At 44.6% G+C, this 12,612-nt stretch overlaps 1 protein-coding gene across 4 annotated transcripts in view; it reads right to left on the reverse strand.

Moving 5' to 3' along the window:
• Positions 1-12,612, reverse strand: part of Vps13d (vacuolar protein sorting 13 homolog D) — a 227,041-nt gene that overhangs the window by 152,530 nt on the left and 61,899 nt on the right. For all 4 annotated transcript variants that reach the window (XM_029539692.1, XM_029539694.1, XM_021201317.2 and 1 more), the window contains exons 26-31: positions 12,051-12,273; positions 9,200-9,410; positions 5,901-6,072; positions 5,593-5,705; positions 4,066-4,278; positions 124-386 (exon numbers count right to left, since the gene is read on the reverse strand). In XM_029539692.1, coding sequence (XP_029395552.1) covers positions 124-386; positions 4,066-4,278; positions 5,593-5,705; positions 5,901-6,072; positions 9,200-9,410; positions 12,051-12,273 — 1,195 coding nt within the window. The remainder of the gene's footprint in view (positions 1-123; positions 387-4,065; positions 4,279-5,592; positions 5,706-5,900; positions 6,073-9,199; positions 9,411-12,050; positions 12,274-12,612) is intronic.

Raw genomic sequence — 12,612 nt, forward strand, 5'->3', positions numbered from 1 at the left:
AAAAAAAAAAAAAAAAAAAGAAAAAAAAAAGGAAGTGTGGCCAGCACAGGGAAGCTGTCTTGAAAGACTGGTCTGACCTAACAACCAAACTATTCATCAGTGAAGCACACAATAATCAATCACCTGTTACATTGACCTTGACCTCCAGGTGCCTCTCATTGGACACAGGCAGGGAAGACCGCTTGGTGACTACTCCACTCTTAACGGTTTTAGGAACAACAGCAGATTCACTGCTGGCATTGCGGTGGCGTGCAGGAGTGACATTTTGTTTCTTAATATCACTGGGAGTGTGCAGGAAGTCATGGACCAACAGCAGCCAGTCAAATATGAGAAACACGCGGAGGTTGTTGAGAACAACAGTGAAACAGGAGGAATCCTTAGTAGATCTACAAAAAAGAAGGCAAAAAAATAAAAAATAAAAAAATAAACAGAATTGCAAAGAGAAACATGTATTTAATCACTGCCTAGTCCTTCCTCAGGCCCAGCAAGTAGCAATTCAGTGTTATTCCTGTTTTTATGTCATCCCTGTGTTATCCAAGGTGGCCTCGAATGCCTGGACTCAGTGATGCTCCTGTTTCAGGCTGCTGTGTAGCTGGATTCAGGTATACAGCACAATGCTAGGCCCTATTCCAGTGATCCTTAAGCTGCCAGCTTTGAGTTGGAAACACTCTGAGCACTGCTTTATGAGTACACGAAATATAAGCATTCTGGGGGCTAGTCGTGTGTTTCCAAGAATTCATTTTATTTTATGTTTGAGTGCTTTGCCTGCATGTATGTCTGTGTGACGTACATGCCCAGTACCCAGGGATGTCAAAAGAGGGCACTGGATCCTCTGGAACTGGAATTACAGACAGTTGTAAGTCACCAGGTGGGTGCTGGGAATTGAATCCAGGTCTTCTGCAAGAGGAACAGGTACTCTTAATCAATGAACCAACTGCTAGTCCTTCATTAAAATAATAATAATAATAATAATAATAATAATAATAACCAAGAGGACTATATTTAAGAAGGCAAGATAGCAGTGCCCTTAACTAAGATACGACACAGGCACTTGGCAGTGTCAACATTGTTTTCTGTCTTAATATGCTATGATGATGACGAATTGAAAGGGCACAATTGACAGCTGGTAGGTAGAGCTGGGGTGCTCCTAGCCATGCCACAATGTACAGGACAGCCTGATCTGGAATACCAATGTAGGAAACACATGCCAGTCAAACCCAAATGGCTCAAAATCTGACCTGAGAGCCTTTGGGTGCTCTTTTTGTTTTGTTGTGATGTGTATGGTTGTTGCCTGTATGTGTGTCTTTGCACTACATGTGTACAGTGCCCATGGGGGCCAGAAAAGGGCCTTGGTCCCCTGGGATAGGATTACTAATGATTGTGAGTCTTCATTGGGGTTCTAGAAATTAAACCTGGGCCCTCTGAAAGCAGCCTTAACTGCTTAGGCATCTCTCCTGTATTTTACTAGAAGAATTTGATAAGCAAAGCCTATGCAAATTCTCCAAAATGCCAACAGAAAAATCCAAATTCTGAGTTGCTTTTGGCCCTTGGCACTTTTTTTAAGAATGGCCAACCTGCAGTGCTGGTCTGGGAAAAGCTGTAGGTCTAGGAGGAAGAGCAGAGACTTAGAAGTCGAGAGACCCACACTAAAATCATATTACTCTCAATCTGTGTTACCCTGGGCATTCAACCTGTTTCCTCACATATAAAGCGAGAAATGCTAGCACTGTAGGAGAAAGCACCAGGCACATAGCTGGTACTCCTTGAACACCAGCTTCTTTCCTGATAGGCAGGTCTAGGATTGATGAGGCTCTCAGAAGCTCATGACTGCTTCACAAACACCATATTCATTCATATACCAGTGCTATCTGGCTTCTTTAGTTACAACTAACTCAGACCCCAATCTTTTAGCCTGAGAAGAGGACATTGGCCATAGATGGATAGTATGCATCCTAGAATGGAAATGGGGCAGAGGGAAAGGCAGGGGACAAGGACTATGTTTCATCATCTTCAATGTTCCCAAGAAAGTCTCCCAGGCCTGGCCTGAAGTCACAGTGTCCTCAGGGCAACAGCCAGCTCTATTACCACACTAGCAGGCAGAGGAAGGAAAGCCAGAGCCAGGCTAGTGACAGGTCATGGCGACTGAAGGGTGAGCTTATGAAAAAGACCCTGGCTCTGGCTGTACATTTACTCACCTCGAAGCCTGTTTGGGAAAGGCTGACTTAGGGACACGCCTGAGGTGGCTTTCTCTAGTCTCATTTCTGCTAACCCTGGCTCACTGCCTCTAGTTAAAGGGCATGGCAAGACACAGCTCCTTCTCACACACAGCATTTGTCACAGAAACACTCTACCCTTTGTAATGAACAAAAAATGTTGCCCTCCATAAAATTTTTCCAGCCCATTTTGAGCAGAGTCTGTCAGAATTCAGTGTTAACTGGAAAGTAAGTGTGTCAGACTCTGCTTCTGGAAAATATTTCAAGCCTTTAAACTGTGAAGTGATTTTTATATTTGACATACAAAATCCTAACAGAAGAACAATTCTTCCTGAAGCAGTTCACTTCTCTCACTAACAAGGGCACTTCTGTTAGCAAGAGCCAAGGTAAGAACGGATTGTTTGGCTGCATGAAATTATACACCTTTAGTATATCTGCAGCACAATACTTGGGGCCTCCTGTATATTAAAGTCAAGATAAGGAGGGTCAAAGAGCTGACTACTTAGGAAGTCAAGATCAATAAGAATAAAGCAAATACCAAATTATCCCTCTGCAACAGGACCAAACACACAGAAGCCTTCCCTTCTGAGAAACATAGTCAAAGAGGCTGCTAAACACACCCAAGGCTACACTCAGCCACTGATAGAGGCCAGAGGGCCTGAGAGTTAAGGGGACTCAGTTTTGATATCAAAGGCCAGGTCTAACTTGTGACTACTAGACTTTTAAGCTATGTAACCTTCCAAGAGTCACTCTTCAAGTGTAAAATGGGAAATAAACTGCCCATGCTTGCAAATCTGAGAGGATTCAACTGGCAGTAGGTAAGGTGCCTGGTCAAGTCAGGGACCAGCAGAAAGCTACTAGCATTGCCACTGTTGGGTATACAAGAATTAAAATGTCTCTTTTGCTAGGCTTCCTAAAGGAATATGCGACACAGAGACCTCCTTCCTTCAAAGGCTAACCTCTTAGCAGCACACTGAAATTCGAGCCATACAAGTACAAGAATAGCTACAAGTCATAAGAATCTCACACAAGCTATGACAACAGTAACAGCAGCAGCTTCTGGAGGTGCCAAGTGACTTGTCAGAATGACTCAACTTTCACCCCTGCCCAAGGATTGAAGCATAGGTTTTTGTTTGAATTTAGTTCATTCCATAAAAGAGGAGAGTCAATCTCAAAGCTCAGATGGATGCATTACTATGAGGAGGAAGACTAGCTTGGGGATAAGGGTCTGTCTGATTCTAGACCTTCTTCCCTCCCCTCTCTGCCCCACTGCCAGACAGGAATAAATAGCATTCAGGTCAAAACCACCCTTCTTTCATGCAGCCAAAAGGTTTTTTGGCTTGGGTTTTTTTCTTAAACTCACATAATTTCTTCCTTCCCCAAGCCACTTTACAAATTAAAGCTTACAAGGAGGTTTATTTTGAGGATCTGGCTTAATGCCAAACTCCTTTTTTTCTTTTTCTTTTTCTTTTTCTTTTTTTTTTTTTAATGCAACAGAGACATCTTTTGGCGAATCCATAATACTGCAAGTGAGCAGGGGCTGTGAACAGAGTGCTTGTGGGCCTCTGACTGCCTATCTGCATAGTTTCTCTTTGATGTTCTAAAGCCACAGGGACTCGGCCCACTGGCCATGAAAGGAAGTATCACCATAAGGAAAGGCAGAGTTGGGGAGCCAAATGTGGGGGTAATCCCAGCACTGAGAAAGTGGAGGCAGGAAGGAAACTCCAGGCTATATAGTAAACTTCAAGCTACACTGGGCTACACAGTGAGAACTATCTGGAGGTGAAGGGTACAGGGTAGAGGACAACACAGACAGACAAAAGAAGGCAGAGCTGGCATCGGCCTCCACTACCTGAAATGCAGTTCAATCTGAATGGAGCCCTGGGTGGCGCTGCTGCTCTTGGAGGGCTGAAAGATACAGTTGAACACATTGGTCATGCCATGGCTGGGCTTTTGCCCAGAATAGCGGGTGTCAAATGCCATCATAGAATGGGAAACCAAGTTAATGGACTTGGTCTGGTTGGAAAAACTCTCATAGAGCAGCTTACATTTCTTAAAGTCAAATCTGAAAGGGAAGAAAGCAAAGGAGAAGTTAAACACAGTCCTACCTTATGAAATGAAGTTCAGGTGTGGAACAAGATTGACATCATCAGTGTACCAGAGAACCATCCAATCTGAGATCCTGAACTGGCACTGTTCACGGGGCACTCAAAATGCAGTCAGTGGCACTGTGCCTTAAACCTTTTCCAATCGCAGAAAGGCGATTATATCCACAGGAATGCATGAAGAATAACAATATACCCAATCTATTACATCCTTAATGATTTAGCACCCCATGTCCCATCCTGGGCTGACAGAGCCATGTCCCCAGAGGCTATCCAGGGTCTCCTTGACCTTCATCTGTGAAATCAGAGCTTGCCCGGGGCTTCTCTCTCCAGAGTCAGCAGGCACATCTGTGTAAGATCACTACAGCTCACTGGAAGTAACATCCTACTCTGCACTCAGGGAAGTAAGAAACTGACCAATCAACCGGAAGTACATCCAGACTCACTGTCTTTTTTGGAAAAAGAGTAAGTTGCAAAGAGAAATTAGGAGTTGCTCAGTACTATTATGAATCATTCCACATTGAAAAACTCAAGGTGTAAATCAAGAGAGTAGCTGGCCCCCAAGACCCCAGGTCCACCAAGGCATGGTTCCCCTCAGCTGATCTGGGAGCAGCCCACACAGGCTTTGAACAGAGTCATGATAAGTCAGAGTGCTTCAGACAGGCCTTACTAGCCTTGATACCCCATTTGCAAATGTGGCCCAACTTTCCAGCCACATAATCTAGGGCTAATAAAATAAGTAAAAATACATAAATAAATCAGCAATAGCAATCTATCTAGAAAACTAGAGCATCAGCTGCCCCACACAGAGGGAAGGCTTTCAGGGTAAAAATGCAATGCACACTTCAAAATCCCACTCTGTATTTCTACACCACAGATTTCAACTAGCCAGCACACATCCATAAAGGAAGCAGTTGCTATGTTGCTTCTAGAGGTTCCCAAGTAGGGAGCTCAGCCCAGAGCTGCCAATTTTCAAACAGTTCTCATTCATATTCTCTATCTGTCTGTCTATCTATATCTGTCTGAATTCTCTCGATTTTAAAACACTGACCCACAAGGCAGTCACCAGTGTCACTCTGCCCACAACCTTGTCAAAACTGTATAGACACAGGGCAAGATGCCCCATTTCCCACTCCTTAATGCTAGTGGGACCATGCTCTAGCTCTGAGTGTACCAGAGCACTGCCTACCTGAGGCTACTCCAGAGCTCTTTATTTTTCAACCTGCCCTGGACATGGGGTGCATTGTTCTTACAAGAGTTAAGCAGAGCCTTACCTGGCTAGGGAGCCAGTGCCCTCTTTTCCTTTTGGATCCTTGAGCTCCAGACTCACGTTCACCATGTCAATGAGGAAGCACATGCAAGTGTACACTTCTCCACTCAGCACAGTCTGTGAAAGGAAAATGCTGGTCAGCCCTGGAGTGATGGCGCCAACCTGGAAATGGCTCGAAGATAAAGAAACCTAGTCCACTGGCTGTCCCACCACTTTGCCCTTCTGCTCCCTGCATGCTTGGAGGAATATCCACATAGGTGCCCATCAGCCAAGACTACAAGCTTGGAAGAACTTGCTGTCGGCCTCACTCACGTGAATCCTTGGATCCTGCAGATCATAAGGCCGCATGAAGTCTTCTATAGGTTCTCCCAGGTTGTTCTCTAGCAAGCCTCGGATAAGCTTGTATTTACACAGATCCAGGGAGCAGTGCACAGAGGACAGGCTGCCATGGACAGATATGTCTGCAACAGTGTGGCTTATTTCTCTATGAGAAAAAAGGAGGCTATGCTCACAAATAAGTCACTAACTGCCTTGGCACAGCACAGCCAAAGTAAGGCTATAATGTGTCCACCTACATTATCACTCAATTAATCTCAAATTTTCAGTGGCAAAAAATAGTCATGTATCTCTCAATGTGCAAGGTATCGTGACTGCCATACTTTAACTACAGAGAGGGTTTTAGGTCCCAAATGTGCAAGGAGAAAAAATCCTCAAATCTAATGAGCTGGGGATACAGCTCAGTAAAACTTGTCTAGCACACATGGGCCCAGGGTTCTATCATCAGCATGCCAAATAAGTATATACAAATATGTGTGTGTAGTGTGTGTATGTGTGTGTATGTGTGAGTATATATATATATATATATATATATATATACACACACACACACACACACACACAAATATAAGCATATAAATATAAATACATATGAGCTAATTGTTTTCTTTATTTTATATACATGGATGTTTTACATGCATGTGTATCTATATACCACATGTGTGCAGTGCCTGTAGAGGTCAGGAGGGATCATATGTACGCGACTCCTTATAAGTAGTTTTCAGCTACCATACAGGCGCTGGAAATTGAGCCCAGATTCTCTCCAGAGCAACCATTGCTCGTAAGTGATGAGCTTTCTCTCTATCCACACTTCTTAGTTTTTGTTTTTTACTTCTTGAGACAATCTCACACTACAGCCCATACTGAACTGGAACTCACAGTAATCCTCCCTCTTCCCCTCCTGAATATTGGGATCATAGGCATAACCACACCTACACCAGGCCTAACTAGTCTAGGAAAAAGAAAAATCTCACAAGACTCAAATAGCTTAAACATTCCAGTTGGGGAAATTACAGTGAACACGTGCCCAGCTCTTATCTCCCAAGGTAGGTGAAAAGAAAGAAGTCTTTCCCCCTGTGCCCTCCTGGGGTAGGGTGGGAGAACAACACTCATTAGAAGAACACCTGACTGATGAGTAGGAAGACTGAAGATGCTCAGAGCTCCAAGGCACACATGCTCATGCTGGGACTAAAGAGCTCTTGGCCTCCCATGGCTGCAACAGGCATCCTGAGTCCTCCAGACACGATGCCTGAACACATGAACTCAAGGGCTGGGTTTAAGAGTAGAAAATGTACATAGCTATATTTAAAGAAAGAAAAAGAAGGAAGGAAGGAAAGAAGGAAGGAAGGAAGGAAGGACCTGTTCTGGGGCTGGAATACAGCTGGACGGTAGGGTGTTTGCCTAGCATATACTGTGACTCTAGGTTTGACACTCTAACTGCCAAAAATAAATAAATTTGACTTGCCTGCAAGGAAAAATCTATATCCAATAGTCTATTTTGTATAGTTTTGATTAATGATGTGGGAGGAGAAGGGGATAAGATGCATGGACGCTGAGGGCAGGTATCCAAGGAGGCCAGAGGCATGGGGTCCTCTGAAGCTGGAGTTGCAGAAGGTTATAAGCCACCTGATACAGTTGCTAAGAACCAAACTCAGGGCCTTTCAAAAGCAGCGCATGCTCTTAACCACTGAGCAATCTCTCTGGTCCCAGAGTAGAGTTTAAACAGAATAATAATGCAATCAACAAAGGACAGCAGGGAAGCCTACCAAGTGGTGCACTCATGTGTGGGGAGCAGACAGCACATCTGCTGGTGTACTCTCTCTGGGCTGCAGAGCCTTGCTACCCCACACAGCACACAGGAAGTGGGAGAAGTTCACAGAAGTGGAGGACAAAAAAAAAGACACTTTTAAAAAACCATTGCTTGCAAAGAAAACCAAAAGTTCAATTTCTAAATCAGATGTTCTTAGGATGGCCAAGCCAGGCTAGGCAAATAGAGCTCGTGCCAAGCATTACTGGATAGCAGCCAGGGAGCTCTGGAATAACAGGTTCCAGTGAGAGAAACACCCCAGTGAGCTATACTGTAGCAGTCATCCAAAGAGAAATGGAAAATGGCATGAAGTTGAGTCGCCCACACCTGGAGACTGAAAAGGCACTAGTAAGCCCCAGCCAGGCAATGAGGTTATTTTTCAAAGTGTCCCAATTCCAAGTATCTTTGTTTGGGGTTTGTTTATAAACTTTCATTTGTGTGTGTGTGCACGTGTGTGTATGTAGGTGCAGTTCTTCACAGAAGCCATGAGAGCCATCAGATTCTCCAGAGCTGGAGTTACAGATAGTTGTGAGCTGCCTAGCATGTATGATAGGATCAAAACGTGGGTCCCCTGGAAGAGCAGAAAGCTCTCCTAACCACTAAAACATCTCCAGACTCAGCAAATCTCTATCATTGCTATCTAGCCACTTTCCATCTTTCACTGGAGTCAAAATGCAAAATGCTACCTTCTCCCAAACCAAAGAACCATAGTTAAAGATGTCATATACTGCAATCAGTGCTTCCAGTCCACATGCATGGGCGGGGAGTGAGCCTGACCAGCAGGAACACACCCTGGGCCACAACCTTGCTAAATGCACAGCCAACCTTTAGTACTGAGCATAACTCTGCTGGTCTAGGATCATAAAGTTTCCCAGGCAGTCAGGGAACCAATGAGACCTAAATCAATGATTGTTCTGAACTACAGACACAAGCTTCTTGCACATTAGGGTAACTGCAAGGTGAATTGGGCCAGGCCCCTTAGTCTTTCAGTGGGCTTCCTGGTGTGGTAGGGGCAAATTTGCACCTGGGTTGCTATGTAAAGTAAGTGGATCCCAGGGGTCAGTGGTAGCAGGTTCAGAGTCTATCGCACTTGGAACATTTACTCCAAATGTCCATCTTTTCCAGATACCTTGCTGGCCCCCTACCATTGAAATTCATGCTAATTTCCAACATTTTCCTCTTTGTCCCCAAGGCAGGGTTGTATCATCTTGCAACACAGTCCCTGAAACACTAACTTAAAGATATCTACCCACCGGCCTATGTCCCTCAACAACACGTAATCCCTGTGACAAGGTCAGTTTCTCTTCCATCACAGAAGCCCTTGCGAAGAGCACATAGTAAGGACTCAACGTTAGTAAGTAATTAACGTTAACCAAGTAAAGGAGTGTGCTTCTCCTGGCTTACCTCACAGCACTTACTTCCCAGCTGCTAAGATTCTACTTACATGGTATCCACATAAAACACTCACTTGTCCAAATTCCTCTCCACCTGCAATTTCAGCCTGCAAGGCTCAGTTAAGAGACTTCCTCCTGTCTGTCGCACAAAATAGGAAGGGAAGATCAGATCCCCACTACTGTTTTCTGAGGCTTTAGAGCCCTCTCTGGGGTGTCTCTCTGCAGCAAAGATGTCCATGTCCTGGAGATCCACAACAATGCAATCCAGCAGGCAGACATGGTCTTCTACAAGGACCAAGGGAAAAAGAAGTAAGGTCAAAGTAGCAAGCAGAAAGGGCTGCGCCTGAGCAAGCTAAAGGGCCCAAGTCAGTTCATTCTGTCTTTGAGAAGCAGAACCAGCTCTGCACTGCTCAGAAGCCTGTCAACGGCCCTGACAATAGCCTCTAGAGACTCCCATCGCATAGTGTCATATTCGCACACCCTCTGCCCACCCTCAACACCAAGTCATGATTCTCTTTTCAAATACATACTATGTGTTTCTACTACCACTGATCAACCCAAACCACCTTCACCCTTGCCTACACCTCCACAGAGTATCTTCCAGTATACCTTCATAATTCCACTGTGGCCCTCATAAAGCCATTCTTCCCATAAAATACCTGGATGCAGAGACAGAAATGCTCTCTTCCTTTGGAAACTTTAGTAGCTACATATCAAAAACCCTGCAAAACTCCCTGAAAATGCCTGGGAGGCACTACATAAGACCACAGCCTGCTTTTCTGACCTCATCTAAGCCATTTTCCCATTAGATCTCCAAACCCCGGGCATCTTCCAAAAGACTACACTCACTCTTTGCTTCTTCAGCACCCTCATCAGTACCATCACCTTCCCACCTCTATCGGGTCCTCAATTTTCTTCTCTTTCCCATAACATATACTATAATCTATCAATTATTTATGCTCCTCTCATATCTATTATCTTAAACTATATCAAATATCAGACATCTAGTACCTTTCTCCTATAAGCACCGTACTGGGGGAGTATATCTGAGAGGATGCTGATATACTGGGGACGGAATTTAAACACCTAGCCTTAAGCAGGGGCTTAATAAAGAGTTCTTGAATGGACAGTTGCACTAACAAATATGCAAAATTTATCAGAGCTGGGCTGATCTGTGAGAGAAATGTGGAATGGCAATGTCATGGCCTCAGAGAGACTTCAGGGAGTAGCTGTAGAAGTGGAGACAGTGAAAACCACAGCCTTCATCCAAGATCAAGTACCACACTGGTAAGCAAATTTTATTTTAAAAACATCAGCTGGATAGGAGAAATGATGCTGGAGGAGATAGCTTTCTGTAAGATATTCCAAATCTCTTTGTGTATGTTTGTACACGTTCACATGTGTGTACATCTGAATGCAGTACCCATGCGCATTCACTTGTATATGGAGGTCAGAGGTCAATGACCTGTGTTATCTTCTTTAATTGTTCTATACCTTATTTTTTGAGCAAGGTCTCTCACTCAACCTGGAGCTTGCCTATTAAGCTAGACTAGGTGGCCAACGAGCTCCAGGGATCCCCCCGACTCTCCCTTCACAGTGCTGGTATTGCAGGCATGTGCCACTTTACCCAGTTTTGTGTTGTTATTAACATGGGTGTTAAGGATTAAACTTTAGTCCTTATCTTTTGTGCCAGTACTTTACTAACTGGGCCATCTTCCTAGCCCCTCCAAATCTCTTCTTACAGAAATCTACCTATATGTATGTCAGTCTGGCTGCATGCACTGTCTTAACCACTTACAGACTGGCTCATGGCACCCCTCCAAGTACCACAGCACCTATCAGAGCCTGGGGAAAGAGTCGCATCAGCCAACTGTGCTCTTCCAAAACTCATTGTGCAGCTCTACCACTTGCCAGCCACATGACAAGCCAAGTTATTATCATCTGTCTAACCCTCTGCCCCTCTCTCTGTGAGGAGAGATAAATCTTAGGAAGGATGACACAAGGGTAAGTCCATACAAACATGGCATCAGGTTCATTGCTGCATTCAAGAAAATGTCACAATTATGAACAAAAGTATCTTTCATGAGCACGGCCATTAGTCTCTTTGCTTGCACCTCTAGTGCTGTGAGGTGCTTCAGGGAGTCTACCAACCCTCGGGCAGATCTAGCAGATGCAGCTGCCATTCTTCGTTACCCATAGTGCATCAGCAGTGAGCTCATCCCTGCCGCCCTTACACACGCCTCCTTTCCAACCCAGTTCCTCACTTTCTAATACAGCATCCACTATGACATGTTAAAAATTCCAGAGCCCAGATTACACCAAGGTTCAGACTGATTCCTACACATTAGAACAGGCTTAGAATGACTGATGCTTACATTCACAAGAAGGGCACAGACACAATCCCAAACCTTGAAAGGCAGAGGCAAGACAGCCTAGGCTACATACAGAGCCATGTCCCAAAAAGCCCAAAATGAAAAAAGAAATCCAAAACAAGGGCATTTGTAACAGGACGATTCAGACCTCTCACAGTAATTTTGTAGTTCTCTGTCCTTACACCCTACACCTAACTGACACTAAGTTTAGAGTCTTGTTTTGGAGAACTTAGCAGTGCCCTATAAGGATCTGGATAGCAGCTCATGACGTCACAGAAATAACTGGGCTATCACCATCCACTGGGAACCATCTAGATCCATATGAGCCCCACAGACAACTGAAAACCTTTTTATTTCTATTGCATCTTCTAATTCAATCCACTTTTGAAGTTACCGAAGACTAAACTCGCCTAAGACACTCACGCCCCCAAAGCAGCATGAAGCCTGATCTTCACACAGCCGCTGTCTCCTGTCAGCCTCCACAGGATCAATGCATTCCCAGAGCTCCTTGAAAGGGCTTCAGGACATCCCCAGCTCTTTCCTCTTCTCTTACCTGGACTGCTGGAACTCTGGCTAACAGGTGGCACAGCCTGCTGCCCACGCTGCTTGATGGAGGCACTGGGTACAAAGTCACTCTTCAGGCTGCCAAGGCCCACTCCTGCAGGAGGCATCATGAACAGCCCCTGTACCTGGGGCCCCTTGGGGTCCTCTGTGCTTGCCATCTTCCTCACACTGTGCTTCGGTGTACCTGTCGGAGAAGCTGAAGGCACAGATTCCTAGGAGGAACAAAAGAAAACTAGAATGCAGAGATGAGGAGGTAACAATACCTTCAACTAGCTCAGAAATTATATCCTAGTCCCTAGGTTCTCGAAGACCTGGAATGAAAAGAGACAAGAAAGCGAAGGCCATGACACTGACCACCACACACAATTATCTGCAAAAATGTTACCAAAGATTCCATACCTGCTGAGAACTACAGCAACATCACAAGAAGACAGTCTTTGGCTCAAGAACAAATTCCAATTTCTGTCAAAGTCAACCAAAGGAAATCTCCCAGCCATATAATATATTTACTGCTTTGGGGAGAAGGAGGGCTTACTGTAATTTAAAAAAAA

This window comes from Mus pahari, chromosome 6 (genome assembly GCF_900095145.1).
Source record: "Mus pahari chromosome 6, PAHARI_EIJ_v1.1, whole genome shotgun sequence".
NCBI lineage: Eukaryota > Metazoa > Chordata > Mammalia > Rodentia > Muridae > Mus > Mus pahari.